General features: G+C 41.7%; 1 protein-coding gene across 1 annotated transcript; it reads left to right on the forward strand.

Moving 5' to 3' along the window:
• The first annotated feature begins 227 nt into the window (after positions 1 to 227).
• BTNL3 (butyrophilin like 3) lies at positions 228 to 23175 on the forward strand. Its single transcript, XM_054488940.1, has 8 exons — positions 228 to 460; positions 4178 to 4525; positions 8439 to 8714; positions 19291 to 19404; positions 20471 to 20491; positions 21033 to 21059; positions 21354 to 21380; positions 21791 to 23175. Exons 1-8 carry the CDS (start codon positions 412 to 414, stop codon positions 22345 to 22347), a joined length of 1419 nt encoding a protein of 472 aa, XP_054344915.1. The 5' UTR covers positions 228 to 411; the 3' UTR covers positions 22348 to 23175.
• Positions 23176 to 23648: the final 473 nt, after the last annotated feature.

Raw genomic sequence — 23648 nt, forward strand, 5'->3', positions numbered from 1 at the left:
CCAATCTCTCTTTCAGGGATAGATGCTCACTCTCTCTTGCAGCTCTGCCTGCCAGACTAAGCCTGAAAATATCTCTGCATCTGGCATTCCTTTACCACCTATGTGGGACACAACCCAGAACAAAGTTCCTCCAAGTGTACCCTACTCTGTTTCCATTATCATTTCTCTGGTCTGAGACAGATGTTTATGACCTGCCAATAAATGCAATGATTCAAAGTCCAGTGCCCATACTCCTCATTCATACAGCCATGTTTAGGGAGGCTCTAGGGAGAAACGCACAGTTTGACATCAGTTCATGAAAAGCCTCTCCATGGCTCCTGCATCTAAGACAGCTGGCCTGACCTTCAAATCATCCATCCACCCCTGCTGTCATCTGTTTTCATAGTGTGAGATCAACCCACAGGAATATCCATGGCTTTCGTGCTCATTTTGGTTCTCAGTTTCTACAAGCTGGCGTCAGGTAAGTCTTTCAGTTTGGACTGTTGTTTTTCTCCTTGTTGAATAATATTTTGAGTTCATTCATGACAATGATCTCAGTACAGTGAGACACAGGAATCTGTGGTGCTTGCATTCTCCACCTTCTCCTGGCCTCAGGCTGGCAACTACCAATGCCAGGAGCTGTGGGAAGCACAGGGCAGCAGGAATTCAGGAACAGACTCCTTGAGCTGTTTCTCAAGGACTTGGGCACTATCACAGTAGCCCAGAATAATGGGAGCAGGCCCTGGGAGCGGGGAGGGAACACATCGAGAACGCCAAGGTAAACACATTGTTCTCCCCAGGTGGGCTGTGGGGCTTGGGCAGGGGAAGTCTCTAATAAAATCCCCAGGTTTTTGACTTGGGTGCCTGGGTGGAAGGTGGCACTGTTTAGGATGTTTGGAGAAAAAGACAATGTATCCAGCTATGCACATGCTGAGTTAGAAACACCTATAGTTATGGAGTAGAGCACCAGACCTTTAAGTGAGGAATAAGTTGGAACCTGGCATAGTCTAGGCAGAAATCCACTCTTCTTTCTCCTTCTAGTAACCATCAAGACAAAGCCTGGTGTACAGGATATTGAGTAATCAAATAAATTTTGCAGGGAGAGATAGGGGCTGGAGTAGAACACTGGATTCTGGGTGGTCAGTGTTAAGCCACAAAAAGTTCATTTGACTGTGTTCACTTTCTGTCTGGAACAGTTCCATAATGCTATTTGTCTACCTATGACTGTTTTGCTAAACAAAGCCAAGAAAACAGAAATAAGAGGATCAAAATCCATGTGTGTTCACAGGGCGTGGTGGCTCACACCTGTAATCCCAGCACTTTGGGAGGCTGAGGCAGGTGGATCACCTGAGGTCAGGAGTTTGAGACTAGCCTGGCCAACATGGTGAAACCCCATCTCTACTAAAAATACAAAAATTAGCCAGGCATGGTGGTGAGCGCCTGTAGTCCCAGCTACTCAGGAGGCTGAGGCACGAGAATCGCTTAAACCCAGGTGGCGGAGGTTGCAGTGTGCCAAGATCGCGCCACTGCACTCCAACCTGGGTGACAGACTGAGACTTTGTCTCAAAAAAACAAAAACAAAAAACCACAATCCATGTGTGTTACTCACAAGACAGCCTCCATTTAAGTACACTCTCACCCATTTTCTGACAAGCTTTTCTGTCTGCTTTCTGTTTCTGCATGAGGCAGCAGGGCATGCTGGAAATGACCTTAGAGGAAGTAACACTATTTTTAAAACTTTCCTTTTCTCTATGAGCTTGTGGCTAATAACTTCTATTAGCATCAGTTTTTGCTTATGATGACATAGAGATAATAATATCACATCTGTGACATTCCTGTGGCTGAAGGGCTACTGTGTGGATTGTGTGAACTTGTGCATGTAGAGCATGCAGCACAGAGCTCCACTGGTGCACAGCATGTTGCAACAACAGACAGTGTTATTCCTTGCTTCTCCCCAGGGGAAGGAGTAAAGGGAGACGCTGTCAGCAAGACAAATGACAGCAGCAAGGCTGGCCGGAGAAACAGACATATATTAAAAACTGTTTGCCTGGCTTGACAGTCTCACACAGCCTTGAAGGCAGCACTCACAGCAGCCCAGCTGACAGGCTGGGTCCCAAAAACTGATCTAGAGCAAGAGCCTTTCTGCAGGTGCTTTGTTTAGCAGATTATTCTCAGAAACAAAAGTGACAGGGTGCAGAGAGTGAAGCCAGTGGGAGGAAAGCCATAGAGGGTGCGCTAATGAGCAGGTTGCTGTGGTGGCAACTGGGACCCAGTCCCACTGGGTCCTTTGGAGGAACTGTATAGATGATGGCTCAGGATCTTCCCAACATCCACTGCTTCCTGTTCCCCACTGGGTGAGATGTGCCCCCCTGGGACTATTAAAATCGCAAACCTTCTTGGCCGCCCTGCGCCTGGGCTGAGTAGGTTCCAAAGGTTGCAAGAAGCCATCAGCAGAGAGGCAGAGGCCAGGCTCCAGGGGCGGAGCTGTCAGCAGGCAGGGAAATGCCCACCCCACTGCAGGGGGACTGAGGGTTGGGTGGTGAGGAGCAGGGCCTCAACATCTGCTACACCAGGTCAGCAGCTGGTCAGACACCAGGCTGCAAAGTCATGCCTCATTTAATAATACTCTTAAAGATGCATGAGTGAAATACATTTCAGCAAGATTTATAAAATGTACTTAAACTTAGAAATAATTAGTGCGAAAATTTAAAATATCCACTTATCTGGAAATTCACACATGGGATCCACTTTGCCTCTGATGCACATGCAGACACCACACACAGGTATATCCATATACCATAAATGGATACATGTGAATGAATCAAGAGACACAGCCAATCAAAGGGGGTGGGTACTTAGAAGGTGAAGGGAGTGGGCCTCCATCGTTTGTGGTCTCTCTAAGAAGAACTCTAATCATACAGAGTTGTAAGTGTGATTTACATCAGAAAAATTACTTAGTTGACCACAAAACCAAGAAGCAAATGCAAAAAGAAAGTAGCGCTCACCATTCATAGGCATAATCCCTGTCTATGGAGCCCATTCTCCATGCTGGGCATGGGAAATCCTGTGCTGAGGAAAACACACACACTCTGTCCTCATGAAGCTGAGAGTCATGCAGGGAAGGCTCGCAGAAAACAAACAATTATGTCACTTGCTGCAAGATGAAGACAGTTTCAAGTGAAGATCAAGACAAAGCTGTACCAAGAAAATACAAACAAAACAAAACAGGTAAGCCATGTTGATAAAGCACTAGAGTGGGGGTGTCCAATCTTTTGCCTTCCCTGGGCCATATTGAAAGAAGAACTAACACTAACGATAACTAATGAATGAAAAAATATCACAAAAAATCTTATAATGTTTTAAGAAAGTTTATGAATTTGTGTTGGACCATATTCAAAGCCGTCCTGAGTCTCATGCAGCCCACAGGCTGTGGCTTGGACAAACTTTTGCTAGATGAAGTACTATTCAAGTACGAAATAATAAAGTGGAAAAACATAAAATTATTACCTGGAGTAAAAGGTAGGTGTCATGGAAAAGATATGTCACAACATCAGTGCACTAAAGAGCAAATCTCTGAAATAAAAACTACAAAGTCTCCTCACTGTGTCATACCATGTCCTTCAGAATATGGCAGAAGTCTACTTAAAAAAAGAAGCACAAATAAATGTGCTTCAGTGCAGAATATATATTCCTTTCTTGTATCCATAAAACATTTACAAGATGTAATCATCTATTTGAAGGAAATAAGTTTCCCCAAATTCGATATTTTATGGCCACTTACTCCCCTCCTGGGTCATTAAAAAAGGTTTTAGCATAGAAGATGCAAAGGGGTGCTGTGAGTGTTCATTAAGCAGATGGGCAGAGAGCAGAGCATGTGGAGATAGATTCTCCTCCAGTCAGGGAGTCTGCATTTGGAAGGTGCCTCTCAGCCCCAGAGACAGGGTTTCTTCATGTTGAATGTGGGAATATTGATAGCACATACCTCACCTCATCTCACATGAGATATGTGTGAGAACCGAGTGAAGTAACTGACATGGAAGCATTCTCGCAAGTGTAAGATGTGCAAATGCAAGTCATCAGGTTTAGAAAGAAGACTGATGGATCCCCCACCCCATACCCCACACATCTCCACCCACCAGAGTCCTGAGAAGGACTCAAGTGGATTTTGCTTAGTTATCTGTTATGTTTCCTCCTATAGGACAGTGGCAAGTGACTGGACCGGGCAAGTTTGTCCAGGCCTCGGTGGGGGAGGACGCAGTGTTCTCCTGCTCCCTCTTTCCTGAGACCAGTGCAGAGGCCATGGAAGTGCGGTTCTTCAGGAATCAGCTCCATGCTGTGGTCCACCTCTACAGAGATGGGGAAGACTGGGAATCTAAGCAGATGCCACAGTATCGAGGGAGAACTGAGCTTGTGAAGGACTCCATTGCAGGGGGGCATGTCTCTCTAAGGCTAAAAAACATCACTCCGTCGGACATTGGCCTGTATGGGTGCTGGTTCAGTTCCCAGATTTACGACGAGGAGGCCACCTGGGAGCTGCGGGTGGCAGGTCAGTTGTTTATTTATGACTGAGTTGTCTTGTAAAGTCATGCTACCATTATCAGCTCTTAAAAGTATTTCAGATAATGAAATAAAACAGACTTTACAGATTCTGACATGATGCAAAAAGGCTTCGGTGGGGATCGCTGACCTGAGGTTTCTGGAGATGAGCCTGGCCCTGCCATCACACAGGTGGGATCATGATGCAGAAGACAGCCACTGGCACCTGCCACCACCTGACAGGATACAGACGAAAGCCACTCCCACCCTGTTGGTGAAACAAGAGTGATGATGCCTGTCATATTTCATTTTCTTCTTCTTTTTTCTGGACTTCTTGTGTGTTACTAAACTTTTTTTAGGATTCCATCACAACTTATTGTTAGTCTTTTTTTAGTATAACATTTTGTAGTGTTTTCTTAGGTGCTGCTCTAGGTGTTATGATATTCATATATAATTTATCACAATCTACTGTATCAACATTTTACCACTTTGAAGTGTGGAAACTTCATTTTCATTTAGATCCCTTCAATCTCCACAATTTAAAAATAACATTGCCTTGAGTATTTCTTCTATATACATAAGCACTATATCAGATAGTGACTTAATTTCTGTTTAAACCATCATATACAATTTTTATTTTTAGTTTTTAGTTTTCTTTGACACAGTCTTGCCCCGTCACCCAGGCTGGAGTGCAGTGGTGTGATCTCAGCTCACTGCAACCTCCACCTCCTGGGTTCAAGTGATTCTTGTACCTCAGCCTCCTGAGTAGCTCAGATTACAGGCATGCGCCACCACACCAGCTAATTTTTTTTTGTATTTTTAGTAGAGATGGGGTTCTGCCATGTTGGCCGACTGGTCTCAAACTCCTGGCATCAAATGATCCCCTGCCTTGGCCTCCCAAAGTGCTGGGATTACAGGTGTGAGCCACCACACCCAGCACGTATGTGATTGTTAAACACTAATAAAATGGAAAATCTATTGTAATTTTCCTTATTCTTCTTTTTCTATTGCTTTTTTTCTTTTCTAATATTCCGAGATTCTTTCTTTTATCATTTCCTTTCTGTTTGAAGAATTTCCTCCAGCCATCCTTTTAGGATAGGTCTGTTAGTGACAAATTCTCTTAGTTTTCGTTTATCTGAGAATAAATATGCAAATGATTTCCTCTTTATTTGTGAATAATGGTTTTGCCAGATATAGAATTTGTGAGTTTCTTGATGGTTATTTTCTTTCAGCAGTTGAAAAATGTGCTACTTCTTTCTGGCCTTGAAGATTTCTCATGAAAAATCTGCTGTCATTGGTGTTTTCTTTATTTTCAGAAATTTAATTATGATCTATCAAGGCATGAGTTTCTTTACATTTCTCCTATTTGGTGTGCTCTCAGCTTCTTGAATCTGTAGTTTCATGACTTTCACATTTGACTAGATCAGCCATCATTTCTTTAAATACTCTTTCAGCTCTCTCTTTCTCCTCTCCTTCTGGGACTATGATGATACAAATGTTGACATTTTGTTATTGTCTCATAGGTCCTTGAGGATCTGTTTTTCCTCTTTAAAAAAAATATTTTCTTCTCTTTTCATGCTGGTTAAGTTTCACTGTTGTATCCTGGAGTTCAATAATTTTTTTTTTTTTTTGAGATGGAGTCTCGCTCTGTCGTCCAGGCTGGATAGAGCACAGTGGTGCGATCTCGGCTCACTGCAAGCTCTGCCTCCCGGGTTCACGCCATTCTCCTGCCTCAGCCTCCAGAGTAGCTGAGACTACAGGTGCCCGCCACCATGCCCAGCTAATTTTTTTTGTATTTTTAGTAGAGACGGGCTTTCACCGTGTTAACCAGGATGGTCTTGATCTCCTGATCTCGTGATCTGCCTGCCTCGGCTTCCCAAAGTGCTGGGATTACAGGCTTGAGCCACCACGCCAGGCCAATAATTTTATTTTCTGTCATCTCCACTCTAGTATTGAAGCTACCCAGTTAGTTATTGTTTTTGCATTTTTTTCTGTTATATTACTTCTGATTTGTTTTTTATAACATCTATGTTTTTTGTTTTTTAAATTTTTTTGAGAGAATTCATAATTGCTTTTTGAAACATTTTAATAATAGCTATTCATGTTGGTCTCGGCAATCACATGATTGTCTATATTCATTCAAGTTGATATTTAATTGGTTCTTGGTATGATGGGTAATTTTTAGTTGAAATCTAAATGGTTTAACCATTGTAAGATACTCTAGACCCTATGTAAACTTCTGTTTTGCAGGCAGTCACCATGTTTAGATTTATGACTCAGGTCCTAGTCTATTTTTGGTGGTTGTGGCTCCAAATACAATTTAATTTTCAGAGACTTTACTGTGTTATTTTGGTCTACTTTGCTTAACTGATGTCACTGGAGATTCTGCTCATCCTTTCTAGTACTAACTGTGGCAGTAAAAGGTGTTTTCCCATGTTGCTCCTCAGTGTTTCTTGTGAGAGAGGTGATCATCTGGCATAGTGGGACAAAGTATTCTTTTGCCAGCACCACTTTGCATATCATGTATTTTCAGCCATTTAGGGTGGAAAGATTCCCGCTGGGCCACCTACTTCTGCTGGAGGTGGGAGTTGGGGAGTGGTCATAGGATGCTCAGCTGCTGTGTTTTTTCTCTACTCCTGGGGTCCCTAGTCAGTCCTCCTTAGTCTTTCCACTTCTCAAAATGCACCTATGCTTGCCTCATTTCTAGGGTTTATGATTTTACTTAGAGAAAGGAGCAAGGAAGGGAAGTCTACATCACCTTACTTGAGCCCCCTTCCTTGGGGCTTACACCACCATCATTCTTTCATTAATTTATTGACTAACAAACATTTATTAGGCTGCATGCACTGATCCAGACCCTGGGGAATGGCAGAGAACAACACTCAGAGAGGAATTTCTGTTTGGAGTGGTTAAAAGGCAATATTAAATCATCAAATTGAAGTCAACCACATAAGGGGTACTTTTCCATATTCCCGAAGTCACAAATCTGGATGTCACTTGATGTTCAGTCCTATTGATTCAACCTCTCAAATAGATTCTGCATCTGCCGTTCCCCCTCTCAGAGCCTTCCTCCTCCCCAGCCCTTCCTTTCTCTCACTGGAGTCACTTCAATAGTTGCATGGTGGGTCACTCTCCTCCGGAGTGTTCTCTGTGGTCCCTCCTCCATGCTGCTGCATGGAGACCTAAGATACAGGCCTTGCCATAACTCCCACCTGCTGGAAGCTGGTAAGAGCCCTACTGGTCTACAGTTCTTAAAGTGGCTGTGGGCAAGTCCACATTGCTCAGGTCAGTGAATTTATGACCTCCATGGGTTGACTTGCGCCTTTTTCAGATCTTGTCTTACACCCCTACTCTCTTATACGTCATCATCTGGAATATAAATATTCATGAGTCCTTGAAATCACTGTGGCACGTTAACTTTTCACATTGTGGTTTGTACTTGTCTCTTTTTGTCTAAAATGCTTCCCCTCTCCCCCACCTGACAACAAAACTCCTATTTTCTGACACAGAAGGATGCAAATGTCATCTCCAGGAAGCTGTGCCTTTCCCTGAAAGTTAAGCACTCTTCTCCGTGCTAACCCGACCATGCTTTCATAGTTGCCATTTCACTGTGAAATGTATTTTATACAGTTTCCTCACTATTTGATCAATGAGTTTCTCATTAGAAGGGGCTGTGTCTTATTCACTGCATCCTATTTCATACTTAGGAATATCCAGGCATATATAGTGGCTGCTAAATAAATGTTGAATGAACATAGACCATGGAAGGGCTTGCAGTAGTAGTATGAGTGGATGTGTGTGTAAGAGAGACAGAGAAAAGGATGTGTGTGTTGTTATGGGTACAGGCTTGATGAACCAGACTCAAAATAGCTGTAAGCTTGAAATTTGGTCTTTGCTTTCATCTTTCCCTGTTTTCTTCCCAGCACTGGGCTCACTTCCTCTCATTTCCATCGTGGGATATGTTGACGGAGGTATCCAGTTACTCTGCCTGTCCTCAGGCTGGTTCCCCCAGCCCACAGCCAAGTGGAAAGGTCCACAAGGACAGGATTTGTCTTCAGACTCCAGAGCAAATGCAGATGGGCACAGCCTGTATGATGTGGAGATCTCCACTATAGTCCAGGAAAATGCTGGGAGCATATTGTGTTCCATCCACCTTGCTGAGCAGAGTCGTGAGGTGGAATCCAAGGTATTGATAGGAGGTGAGTGGGGAGAAGGAAGGGCAAGGAAGGGGTGTGTGCATACGTAACCCAGGGTAGAGCAGCAGCTTGTGTCTGGGATTGTTGTGTAGTACCTCCCAGCTTCAATGATTTGTTTTGAGAGTCAAAGATTGATGAGGTATAAAAAACAAAACCAAACATTTGATAAAGCAGAAGTAGAATAGTTTAGAATTTCAAGGCAGTAGAATTAAGTATTTCCTTCACCACACAATACCCCAATGGTGCAACACTCACAACTCAACACATAACAAAACTTAAGGAAATTAACTCTAGGACTAAGAAAATAATTGTTTCTTCATTTTTAGAAAACATCGTTGCTCCTTCATGAAGCAGAATAAAAATGTAGAAAATTTCAGAAAGGATTTACAAATAGTAGGAAAATTTACATAAACTAAAATGTTTCCAGAATCACACTCAATGTAAAAGGATTTAATTTGCCAGTTAAAAGACAAAGAATCTCAGACTGGATTTAAAAATCTCATCGCTTGAACCCGGGAGGGAGAGGTTGCAGTGAGCCGAGATGGCACCACTGTGCTCCAGCCTGGGTGGCAGAGCAAGACTCCATCTCAAAAACATAAAAATAAAAATAAAAATAGATAAGTAATAAAAATCTCAATTGCAATTCATAAGAGGAAAAATGTAGCACATATGAGCTATTCATCGAAAATAAAAAATACTAGAGAAATAGTAATCAAGAAGAATTGAACAGATATATTAGTGTCAAGAAAAGGAAGACAAAGTTTTAAGAAAAAGGGCATTAGGGATAGAGTTATTTCAAAAACATAAGTTCACTCAGTATAAGAATATGAAAATTTTAAATATATATGTACCTTATACATGTAAAACATAAAAAGAAAATATCAACAGAAATAAGAAAAAAGGTCATACTTCGAGTTCTAAAATTGATTAAATAAGTAGACAAAATAAGTAAGAATATATAATATTTGAACTAAAAATTAATGTCTGAAATAACATATTTTTGGAGATGGCACTCCAGGTTTGTAGAATATACAGTAATTTTTACCACACTTGGAACTTTTATAAAATTTTACCAGATATAAACACATACAATGGTTTTAAGAAAATTTTCAAACATTGATATCATGCACACAAAATTCTCTAATCATAACGTAATAAACTCAAATGACCACAGCAAAAGATAGTTTAAATTTTTATGTGTTTGAAAAATTTTTAAACATTAAAATAACTGAGAAATTGAAGAAAGCATACTGATAGGTAGAAAATTCTTAAAACTGAATGATAATAAAATTACAATCTATCATAATGTGTAAAATAGAACTAATATAGTTTTCTGAGTCAAAATTTTATCTGGCCAGGTGCAGTGGCTCACGCCTGTAATCCCAGCACTTTGGGAGGCCAAGTCAGGTGGATCACCTGAGGTCAGGAGTTCAAGACCAGCCTGGCCATAATGGTGAAACCCCGTCTCTACTAAAAATACAAAAATTAGCCGGGCGTGGTGGTGGGTGCCTGTAATCCCAGCTACCTGGGAAGCTGAGGCAGGAGAATCGCTTGAACTCGGGAGGCGGAGGTTGCGGTGAGCCGAGATCGCGCCACTGCACTCCAGCCTGGGCGAGAGAGCAAGACTCCATCTCAAAATAAAAAAAATATATCCTTTAATGCTTAAGTGTTCTTATTAGCATGAAATAGCTGAATATTGATATTAGGCATCAATATATATTTCAGAAAACAGCAAAAGAAAGTGGAAGAAATCCTAAAGATATAGAAATATGGAAATATAAAGACCAATAACGCAGATTAATACAAATAAAGTTAGACGGTTTGAAGTGTTATTAAAATAGATAAACTGGCAACATCAGTTAAGAATAAAAGAGAAACAGCACAATTAAACAAGGCAGGAAATAACAAGAAGGCACAACTAAAGATTTAGTAGACATTTGTAAGATAAACTGCTTTGAATAACTTTTTCCTTTTCTATTGAATATGATGAAGTGAAAGTTTTCATAGAAAAATGTAAAATACAGGCCAGGCGCAGTGGCTCATGCCTGTAGTCCCAGCAGTTTGGAAGGCTGAGGCGGGCAGATCACTTGAGGTCAGGAGTTTGAGACCAGCCTGCCCAGCATGGCAAACCCCATCTCTACCAAAAATACTAAAATTAGCTGGGCATGGTGGTGTGTGTCTGTCATCCCAGCTACTCGGGAGGCTGAGGCATGAGAATCACTTAAATTCAGGAGGTGGAGATTGCAGTGAGCTGAGATCACCCCACTGTACTCCAGCCTGGGGGACAGAGTGAGACTTTGTCTCAAAAATTTTTAAAAAAGAAGAAAAATGTAAAATACAAAATCCGAAGGAAAGAGACTACCTGACTAATTTGTAACCATGAAAGAGGTGGAGTCAGCATTTAAAAGTCTTCCCAGAAGGAAGACACAAGGGCCACATTGTTTTATATACAAAGTCTACCAAATATTCAAGAAAAGACAAAATGTATCTTTCAGAAAGTTGGCCAGAGAGCAGAAAAATAGGAAATATTAAACTCATTTTATTGAGTCAACATAATTTTGGTATCATAAGAGAAATGGGCAATTCAAAAAAGGAAAAATTTTTACCAACTTTACTCATAATTGAAAATGTAAAAATCTTACCAAAAATTTTGCAAGTAGAAAAGTCCACAAAAACATATATCGTGACCAAACTTATCCTGGAAAAAAATGTTAGGTCAACGTGGGAACATATATTAATGTAATTATAACATAATTAGTTAAAAGAGATAAACTATAATTTTCTTAGTAGATGTAAATAAAACAGATAACTTTCAACATCTGTTCATCATGATTTCAACACTTGCAAATCTAGAAACAGAAGAAAATTTTTTTATCAATCTAGAAATAGGACTCTGCTTAATCTGATAAAAAGATATCTAAAGATACTTGCGGTTAGTGAGTGTAGTTTTAAAATGCTCCAAGAAACAGCTCCCAGTGTGAGCAACGCAGAAGATGGGTGATTTCGGCATTTCCATCTCAGCTTTGAAGAGAGCAGTGGTTCTCCCAGCACGCAGCTGGAGATCTGAGAACGGGCAGACTGCCTCCTCAAGTGGGTCCCTGACCCTTGACCCCCGAGCAGCCTAACTGGGAGGCACCTCCCAGCAGGGGCAGACTGACACCTCACACGGCTGGGTACTCCAACAGATCTGAAGCTGAGGGTCCTGTCTGTTAGAAGGAAAACTAACAAACACAAAGGACATCCACACTAAAAACCCATCTGTACATCACCATCATCAAAGACCAAAAGTAGATAAAACCACAAAGATGGGGAAAAAACAGAGCAGAAAAACTGGAAACTCTAAAAAGCAGAGTGCCTCTCCTCCTCCAAAGGAAAGCAGTTCCTCACCAGCAACAGAACAAAGCTGGACGGAGAATGACTTTGACAAGCTGAGAGAAGAAGGCTTCAGACGATCAAATTACTCCGAGCTACGGGAGGATATTCAAATCAAAGGCAAAGAAGTTGAAAACTTTGAAAAAAATTTAGAAGAATGTATAACTAGAATAACCAATACAGAGAAGTGCTTAAAGGAGCTGATGGAGCTGAAAACCAAGGCTCGAGAACGACGTGAAGAATGCAGAAGCCCCAGGAGCCGATGCGATCAAATGGAAGAAAGGGTATCAGCGATGGAAGATGAAATGAATGAAATGAAGCGAGAAGGGAAGTTTAGAGAAAAAAGAATAAAAAGAAACAAACAAAGCCTCCAAGAAATATGGGACTATGTGAAAAGACCAAATCTACGTCTGATTGGTGTACCTGAAAGTGACGGGGGGAATGGAACCAAGTTGGAAAACACTCTGCAGGATAACATCCAGGAGAACTTCCCCAATCTAGCAAGGCAGGCCAACATTCAGATTCAGGAAATACAGAGAATGCCACAAAGATATTCCTCGAGAAGAGCAACTCCAAGACACATAATTGTCAGATTCACCAAAGTTGAAATGAAGGAAAAAATGTTAAGGGCAGCCAGAGAGAAAGGTCGGGTTATCCACAAAGGGAAGCCCATCAGACTAACAGCGGATCTCTCAGCAGAAACTCTACAAGCCAGAAGACAGTGGGGGTCAATATTCAACATTCTGAAAGAAAAGAATTTTCAACCCAGAATTTCATATCCAGCCAAACTAAGCTTCATAAGTGAAGGAGAAATAAAATCCTTTACAGACAAGCAAATGCTGAGAGATTTTGTCACCACCAGGCCTGCCCTAAAAGAGCTCCTAAAGGAAGTGCTAAACATGGAAAGAACAACCGGTACCAGCCACTGCAAAATCATGCCAAATTGTAAAGACCATCGAGACTAGGAAGAGACTGCATCAACTAAGGAGCAAAATAACCAGCTAACATCATAATGACAGGATCAAATTCACACATAACAATATTAACTTTAAATGTAAATGGACTAAATGCTCCAATTAAAAGACACAGACTGGCAAATTGGATAAAGACTCAAGACCCATCAGTGTGCTGTATTCAGGAAACCCATCTCACGTGCAGAGACACACATAGGCTCAAAATAAAAGGAGGTAGGAAGATCTACCAAGCAAATGGAAAGCAAAAAAACGCAGGGGTTGCAATCCTAGTCTCTGATAAAACAGACTTTAAACCAACAAAGATCAAAAGAGACAAAGAAGGCCATTACATAATGGTAAAGGGATCAATTCAACAAGAAGAGCTAACTATCCTAAATATATATGCACCCAATACAGGAGCACCCAGATTCATAAAACAAGTCCTGAGTGACCTACAAAGAGACTTAGACTCCCACACATTAATAATGGGAGACTTTAACACCCCACTGTCAACATTAGACAGATCCACGAGACAGAAAGTCAACAAGGACACACAGGAATTGAACTCAGCTCTGCACCAAGTGGACCTAATAGACATCTACAGAACTCTCCACCACAAATCAACAGAATATACATTTTTTTCAGCACCACACCACACCTATTCCAAAATTGACCACATACTTGGAAGTAAAGCTCTCCTTAGCAAATGAAAAGAACAGAAATTGTAACAAACTATCTCTCAGATCACAGTGCAATCAAGCTAGAACTCAGGATTAAGAATCTCACTCAAAACCGCTCAACTACATGGAAACTGAACAACCTGCTCCTGAATGACTACTGGGTACATAAGGAAATGAAGGCAGAAATAAAGATGTTCTTTGAAACCAACGAGAACCAAGACACAACATACCAGAATCTCCGGGATGCATTCAAAGCAGTGTGTAGAGGGAAATTTATAGAATTAAATGCCCACAAGAGAAAGCAGGAAAGATCCAAAATTGACACCCTAACATCACCATTAAAAGAACTAGAAAAGCAAGAGCAAACACATTCAAAAGCTAGCAGAAGGCAAGAAATAACTAAAATCAGAGCAGAACTGAAGGAAATAGAGACACAAAAAAACGCTTCAAAAAATTAATGAATCCAGGAGCTGGTTTTTTGAAAGGATCAAGAAAATTGATAGACTGCTAGCAAGACTAATAAAGAAAAAAAGAGAGAAGAATCAAATAGATGCAATAAAAAATGATAAAGGGGATATCACCACCGATCCTACAGAAATACAAACGACCATCAGAGAATACCACAAATACCTCTACGCAAATAAACTAGAAAATCTAGAAGAATGGATAAATTTCTCGACACATACACTCTCCCAAGACTAAACCAGGAAGAAGTTTAATCTCTGAATAGACCAATAACAGGAGCTGAAATTGTGGCAATAATCAATAGCTTACCAAACAAAAAAAGTCCAGGACCAGATGGATTCACAGCCGAATTCTACCAGAGGTACAAGAAGGAGCTGGTACCATTCCTTCTGAAACTAGTCCAATCAATAGAAAAAGAGGGAATCCTCCCTAACTCATTTTATGAGGCCAGCATCATCCTGATACCAAAGCCGGGCAGAGACACAACCAAAAAAGGGAATTTTAGACCAATATCCTTGATGAACAATGATGCAAAAATCCTCAATAAAATACTGGCAAACCGAATCCAGCAGCACATCAAAAAGCTTATCCACCATGATCAAGTGGGCTTCATCCCTGGGATGCAAGGCTGGTTCAACATACACAAATCAATAAATGTAATCCAGCATATAAACAGAACCAAAGACAAAAACCACATGATTATCTCAATAGATGCAGAAAAGGCCTTTGACAAAATTCAACAACGCTTCATGCTAAAAACTCTCAATAAATTAGGTATTGATGGGACGTATCTCAAAATAATAAGAGCTGTCTATGACAAACCCACAGCCAATATCATACTGAATGGGCAAAAACTGGAAGCATTCCCTTTAAAAACTGGCACAAGACAGGGATGCCCTCTCTCACCACTCCTATTCAACATAGTGTTGGAAGTTCTGGCCAGGGCAATTAGGCAGGAGAAGGAAATAAAGGGTATTCAATTAGGAAAAGAGGAAGTCAAATTGTCCCTGTTTGCAGACGACATGATTGTATATCTAGAAAACCCCATTGTCTCAGCCCAAAATCTCCTTAAGCTGATAAGCAACTTCAGCAAAGTCTCAGGATACAAAATCAATGTACAAAAATCACAAGCATTCTTATACACCAACAACAGACAAACAGAGAGCCAAATCATGAGTGAACTCCCATTCACAATTGCTTCAAAGAGAATAAAATACCTAGGAATCCAACTTAAAAGGGATGTGAAGGACCTCTTCAAGGAGAACTACAAACCACTGCTCAAGGAAATAAAAGAGGATACAAACAAATGGAAGAACATTCCATGCTCATGGGTAGGAAGAATCAATATCGTGAAAATGGCCATACTGCCCAAGGTAATTTACAGATTCAATGCCATCCCCATCAAGCTACCAATGACTTTCTTCACAGAATTGGAAAAAACTACTTTAAAGATCATATGGAACCAAAAAAAGAGCCCGCATTGCCAAGTCAATCCTAAGCAAAAAGAACAAAGCTGGAGGCATCTCGCTACCTGATTTCAAACTATACTACAAGGCTACAGTAACCAAAACAGCATGGTACTGGTACCAAAACAGAGATATAGATCAATGGAACAGAACAGAGCCCTCAGAAATAACACTGCATATCTACAACTATCTGATCTTTGACAAACCTGAGAAAAACAAGCAATGGGGAAAGAATTCCCTGTTTAATAAATGGTGCTGGGAAAACTGGATAGCCATATGTAGAAAGCTGAAACTGGATCCCTTCCTTACACCTTGTACAAAAATCAATTCAAGATGGATTAAAGACTTAAATGTTTGACCTAAAACCATAAAAACCCTAGAAGAAAACCTAGGCATTACCATTCAGGACATAGGCATGAGCAAGGACTTCATGTCTAAAACACCAAAAGCAATGGCAACAAAAGCCAAAATTGACAAATGGGATCTAGTTAAACTAAAGAGCTTCTGCACAGCAAAAGAAACTACCATCAGAGTGAACAGGCAACCTACAAAATGGGAGAAAATTTTCACAACCTACTCATCTGACAAAGGGCTAATATCCAGAATCTACAATGAACTCCAACAGATTTACAAGAAAAAAACAAACAACCCCATCAAAAAGTGGGCAAAGGACATGAACAGACACTTCTCAAAAGAAGACATTTATGCAGCCAAAAGACATGAAAAAATGCTCACCATCACTGGCCATCAGAGAAATGCAAATAAAACCACAACGAGACACCATCTCACACCACTTAGAATGGCAATCATTAAAAAGTCAGGAAACAACAGGTGCTGGAGAGAATGTGGAGAAATAGGAACACTTTTACACTGTTGGTGGGACTGTAAACTAGTTCGACCATTGTGGAAGTCAGTGTGGCGAGCCCTCAGGGATCTAGAACTAGAAATACCATTTGACCCAGCCATCCCATTACTGGGTATATACCCAACGGACTATAAATCATGCTGCTATAAAGACATATGCACACGTATGTTTATTGCAGCATTATTCACAATAGCAAAGACTTGGAACCAACCCAAATGTCCAACAATGATAGACTGGATTAAGAAAATGTGGCACATATACACCATGGAATACTATGCAGCCATAAAAAAGGATGAGTTCATGTCCTTTGTAGGGACATGGATGAAACTGGAAATCATCATTCTCAGTAAACTATCACAAGAACAAAAAACCAAACACCACATATTCTCACTCATAGGTGGGAATTGAACAATGAGAACACATGGACACAGGAAGGGGAACATCACACTCTGGGGACTGTTGTGGGGTGGGGGGAGGGGGGAGGGATAGCATTGGGAGATATACCTAATGCTAGATGACGAATTAGTGGGTGCAGTGCACCAGCATGGCACATGTATACATATGTAACTAACCTGCACATTGCGCACATGTACCCTAAAACCTAAAGTATAATAATAATAAATAAATAAAAAAGATACTTGCAGCAAACATCATACAAAATAATAAGCCACCTAATTTTTTAAATACATACAGAAAACATTATACATAATGTGTCATTTAAAATCATAACATAAGGAGATTGCATTAAACACTTCTGTTCCACATTATATTAGAGTACTGTTACTATTAGCAGCCACTTCAATAAGGGAAGAAAATGTAAAATGTATTTTTTCTTTTAGAAAGAAAAAAATAAAATGGCCATTGTTCACAGTTTATATGATGATATAAACGGAAAATTTAGAAAAAATTACAGACAAATTCTTTCAACTCATAAAAGAACCCATCGTGTTCATGAAAAATGAGAGGAATAAACAAAATCAATTGCATTAGTAAACACCAGCAAAGGAAGAAAAACACAGGCCATGTACAATAACAATAAAAAATATGTTAACCAGGAATAAGTCTAATAAAACATTTACAAAATCTTATTGAAGGGTATTATAAAACTGTATTAAAATACACTAATGAAAACTAAAATAAGAGAACAAACATAACACCTTTCAGATAAGAAGATGCATGTTTTTAAAGATATCAGTTCTCCTAGAATTGCTGTATAGATTCAATTCAATTCCATAGAAAAAGCTCAGCACATTTTTTTGTTTGTTTGTTTTTTGAGATGAGCTGTCACTCTGTCACCCATGCTGCAGTAGAGTGGTGCAATTATGGCTCACTGCAACCTCAATTTCCCATGCTCAAGCAATCCTCCCACCTCAGCCTCCCAAGTAGCTGGGACCACAGGTGTGCACCACCATGCCTGGCTAATTTTCTTTAATTTTAAATATTTTTAGAGATGGAGGTCTCACTTTGTTGCCTAGACTGGTCTCGAACTGTCCTTAAGAAATCCTCCTGGCCAGGCGCGGTGGCGGATGCCTGTAATCCCAGCACTTTGGGAGGCCGAGATGGGAGGATCACAAGGTTAGGAGATCGAGACCATGCTGGCTAACATGCTGAAACCCCATCTCTACTAAAAATACAAAAAATTAGCCAGGTGTGGTGGCGGGCACCTGTAGTCCCAGCCACTCAGGGGGCTGAGAAAGGAGAATGGCATGAACCCGGGAGGCAGAGGTTGCAGTGAGCCGAGATCACGCCACTGCACTCCTGTCTGGGCAACAGAGCGAGAGTCTGTCTCAACAAAACAAAACAAAACAAAACAAAGAAATCTAAAGGAGAAAAGAATAAACATTATCTTAAAAAAAAAAAGAAATCCTCCCACTTTGGCCTCCATAACTGCTAGGATTACAGGCATGAGCCACTGCACTTGGCCCAGAGTTTTCTTAAAGCCTAACAAGTCAATTCCAAAGTTTATGTGGCAAAACAAATAGCCAAGAATTGCTAAGATACAGTGGAATAAGAGCAAGCTAAGAAGTTTAGTCTTATCTCAGAGACATATCCCAAAGCTTTGAAGATTAAGCCAATTAAAATTATTGGCACAGAGATAACCCTATGGATCAATGGGAGAGAACAAAGAGCCCAGAAACAAATCCAAGCTTGAACATGAGGTACACAGAGGTGACCTTGCATGTGTGGCAGTGTGTAAAGCAAGGTCCACTCAATAAACATTGCCAGCACAGTCAACACCTGCTTAGAAGATGACATTGAACTTCTGCCTCATTATACACAGACACACACACACACGTGTGTGTGTGTGTGTATATATATATATATGTGAAATCCAGATGGATCAAGACTTATAAAGAAATGCAGAGCTTTAACGCACACACACACACACACACACACACACACACACACGTGAATACATATATATATATATGAAATCCAGATGGATCAAGACTTATAAAGAAATGCAAAGCTTTAACGCACACACACACACACACACGTGAATACATATATATATATATGAAATCCAGATGGATCAAGACTTATAAAGAAATGCAAAGCTTTAACACACACACACACACACATACATACGTGAATATATATATATATATATGAAATCCAGATGGATCAAGACTTATACAGACATGCAAAGCTTTAAATCTGTGGAAGAAATTAGAGAAAAATGTTTTCATCTTGGGGTACTGGGGGATTCCTTAAATGGGTGTAAAATTGCCTTACCTGCTTAGCAATCACTAAGGGGTCTGTGGGACTGTTTTTCAGAGACGTTTTTCCAGCCCTCACCTTGGCGCCTGGCTTCTATTTTACTCGGGTTACTCTGTGGTGCCCTATGTGTTGTTGTCATGGGGATGACAATTGTTTTCTTCAAATCCAAAGGTAAGTGAGAGAGAGAAGCATGGGCCCATGCTTTCTTCATGGTTCCAGCGGAGCTGATATCAGGCTGCCCTCACACACCTCTGGGCTCTGTTCTTCCAGCCCTAGGCCCACGGGGTCCACCACCTGAGGCACAGGGAACCCAGTCTTCAGCCTCCTCTGTGCTGACCTGAAATGGCTCCTTCAGAAAATGCCAGCCTCTGCCAATCCCTTTCTACTTTACGTGGAGCACAGGATAAGCAGATAATTGATTTTCAGCACATAAAGAGTTCACATAAATTTCTACAAACAGGCTGAGTGCGGTGGCTCATGTCTGTAATCCCAGCATTTTGGGAGGCCAATGTGGGAGGATCACTTGAGCCCAGGAGTGTAAGACCATCCTGGGCAACATGGCGAGAACTCCTCTCTACAAAAAATTTTTAAAACATAAAATAAAATAATTAGCTGGGTGTGGTGGTGCGTGACTGTGGTCCCAGCTACTCAGGAGGTTGAGATGGGAGGATGGCTTGAGCACAGGAGGTGAAGGCTTTAGTGAGCCATGTTCGCACCACTGCACGTCAGCCTGGGCAACAGAGTGAGACCCTGACTCAAAAAATAAATATATAAAAATAAATAAATTTCTACTAACGACAAGAGTCTTATAAGAAAATTTCAGGGTAGTTGCAAAGACTTCATAAAAGAGGAAATAAAACTGACTGACTGAGATAAAATGATAATCTCAATAAGAGTCTTCACCCTAGAACAAATTTCACCCTCCTTGGGAGCGACACTTCCCATTGAGGATGAGGCCACCCCCACCTCCCCTCCCAGCCACCTTCTCCCATCTCCATCCCCACCTCCATAGCACCCCAGCTATTGTCCCTCTCCTTAGCATGCACCTTCCCCCTGATCTCTTGCTCCACCCCAGAGAGCTACAGTCCGTGCAGGGGCTGGGGAGCACATATAAGTGTCCTAGGAGAGGCCCTGCCCTTCACACCTGCAGCTCACCCCACCTGTGCAAGGAGCCAGCGTCATGTTTGTACCTTGCACACTCCTGTGTCCACCACTGAATATACTGTTTCTGTTCCAGGGAAAATCCAGGCGGAATTGGGTAAGTGTGTGTCATGTCCTGAGCCTCCCACACATGGTTCTCCCGAGTCCCTCCCTGATCCACAGTTTGAGCCTCTGGACCACCCTGGCTCCAGGCTGGACAGGAAGCACCGGCAGGTGGAGGAGAGCAGCTGCCTGGCTCTCTCCATCCACTGCTCACGAGTTGCCCCTCGGATATCTGGAGGGCTTAGGATAGGCCCCAGGGCCTGGAAGTCCCCACAAATTGTCTGTGCCTGTTGCCCGTTGGTTTGCTCTGTGTGTGGTGGGGGGAGGTGTTGATCATGAGCTCTGAGGGTGCGTGGGCCACAGTGAGGAACCTGAGAAAAATTTGTGGGTGATCCTCGACCTCCCCTGGCCTGATGCTTTGAGACTTTATCCAGTCCTGTATCAACCACTAAATAGTCTGCTTTTTGTTGCATGGAAACTCCAGGATAAACTGGGTGAGAGTGTTATCACTCGCAGGGATTCCCTCCCACACCCTCCCTGGGCCCCCGCTCTGTGATGTCAGCCTCTTACGTGTTTTTTGTTTTTTTGTTTTTCAGCCTGGAGAAGAAAGCACGGACAGGCAGGTAAAAGAAAATATTCCTCTTCACACATTTATGACTCCTTTCCAAGTCTCTCGTTTATGGATTTTTATATCCTGAGGCCCATGGGTCCCTGCAGAGCCAAGCTTGTGATGGGAACTCTGAAACTGCAGATTCTGGGGGAGGTGCATTTTGTAGAGAAGCCCCATAGCCTTCTTCAGATCTCTTGAAAGGGTCCATGACACTCAAAAAGTGTCCTAATCCTTGGTCTCTCCCTTCTCCCTGTGTCCTGTTCCCCATGGGAGCACTGAACTGCCTGCTCTGTCTGCTTGCTTTCAGAATTGAGAGACGCCCGGAAACATGCAGGTACCAACGTCTGAGAGGGTGACAGTGGGCATGGACTAGTGACAGATATGGAGCCCACCCAGCTTGTAGACAGCAAATCTGTGATGCCCCAATCCACCCCAGGGTGCAGCTGCCTCTAAATACACTTCTTGGCCCAGGACTTGGAGGGAAAAGCGTAGGGACTGGGTCAGCGAGGAGGGGTCACAGGCAAGACACCAGGGAACTGAGGGCACTAGTAGCTGGCTTCTAGGGGTCTGTGCAAAGGGGAAAGAAGTGAAGTTAGCAGGAACTGGGGGGTGGAAGGAAGCTGAATCCTGGAGTCACTCAGATCCTACCCGGAGCCAGTCTGCAGTGGGATGGTCGACCTCTTGTTCCAGCCCAGATTTCCTCTTCAGTAACTCATGCTTCCTCTCTCCCCCACCGCACCCCAGTGGAGGTGACTCTGGATCCAGAGACAGCTCACCCGCAGCTCTGTGTTTCTGATCTGAAAACTGTAACCCAAAGAAAAGCTCCCCAGGATGTGCCTTACTCTGAGAAGAGATTTACAAGGAAGAGTGTGGTGGCTTCTCAGGGTTTCCAAGCAGGGAAACATTACTGGGAGGTGGACGTGGGACAAAATGTAGGGTGGTATGTGGGAGTGTGCCGGGATGACGTAGACAGGAGGAAGAACAATGTGACTTTGTCTTCCCACAATGGGTATTGGGTCCTCAGACTGAATGAAGAACATTCGTATTTCATATTACATCCACGTGTTATCAACCTCCCCACCAGCACCCCTCCTACACGAGTAGGGATCTTCCTGGACTATGAGGGTGGGACCATCTCCTTCTTCAATACAAATGACCAGTCCCTTATTCATACCCTGACATGTCAGTTTGAAGGCTTGCTGAGACCCTATATCCAGCATGTGATCTATGACGAGAAAAATGGGACTCCCATATTCATATGTCCAGTGTCCTGGGGATCAGAGAGAGAAGACCCTGCTTAAGGGGCCCCCACACCACAGACCCAGACGCAGCCAAGGGAGAGTGCTCCCGACAGGTGGCCCCAGCTTCCTCTCCGGAGCCTGCGCACAGAGAGTCAGGCCCCCCACTCTCCTTTAGGGAGCTGAGGTTCTTCTGTCCTGAGCCCTGCAGCAGCACAGCTTCCAGATGAGGGGGGATTGGCCTGTCCCTGTGGGAGTCAGAAGCCATGGCTGCCCTGAAGTGGGGATGGAATAGACTCACATAAGATTTACTTTGTGAAAACTCCATCCAGCTAAGTGATCCTGAACAAGTCACAACCTCTCAGGCTCCTCAGTTGTTAGTCAGGGATAGTGATTCCCATCTCACAGGTGAAGATTAAAGAGACAATGAATGTGAATCATGCTTGCAGGTTTGATGGCACAGTGTTTGCTAATGATGTGTTTTTATATTATGCATTTTCCCACTATAAACTCTGTTTGCTTATTCCACATTAATTTACTTTTCTCTATACCAAATCACCCATGGAATAGTTATTGAACACCTGCTATGTGAGGCTCAAAGGATAAAGAGGAGGGAGTATTTTTAATTGATTCTATAAGCCCAGTATTACCTGATACCAAAACCAGGCAAAGAAAACAGAAGAAGAGGAAGGAAAACTACAGGTCCATATCCCTCATTAACATAGACACAAAAATTCTAAATAAAATTTTAGCAAATTAAACTAAACAATATATTTAAAGATGATACATAACTACTCAGTGTGGTTTGTCCCACAAATGCAGAGTTGGTTTAATATTTAAATATCAACCAGTGTAATTCAGCACATTAATAAATTAAAAAAGAAAACCATATGATCATTTCAATGATGCAGAAAAAAAGTTTCATAAAGCCACCATCATTACTGATAAAACCTGTCAACAAAGAAGATATACAGATGAAAAATAAGCACATGAAGAGATACTCAATGTCATTAAACATTAAGAAAGTGCAAACTAAAACCACAACAAGATACCATTACCATCTATTAAAGTGGCTAAAATTACAAAGACTGACAGTAACAAGTGTTGGTGAGGATGTGGAGGGAAGGAACTCTCATACACTGCTCATGGGACTGTCAAATAATATAGTCACTTTGGAAAACAGTTCAGTAGTTCCTTTAAAAGTTCAACAGTCACTAACCATATGATCCAGCATGGCCTTCTAATTATTTTTCCAAGAGAAAAGGAAATATGTGAATGTTCATAGAAGCTTTATTTGTAATAGCCAAAATTTGAAAACAACACAAAGCTCACCAATTGATAACAAATTATGATATATCCATACA

Source organism: Pongo pygmaeus, chromosome 4 (genome assembly GCF_028885625.2).
Source record: "Pongo pygmaeus isolate AG05252 chromosome 4, NHGRI_mPonPyg2-v2.0_pri, whole genome shotgun sequence".
Lineage (NCBI taxonomy): Eukaryota > Metazoa > Chordata > Mammalia > Primates > Hominidae > Pongo > Pongo pygmaeus.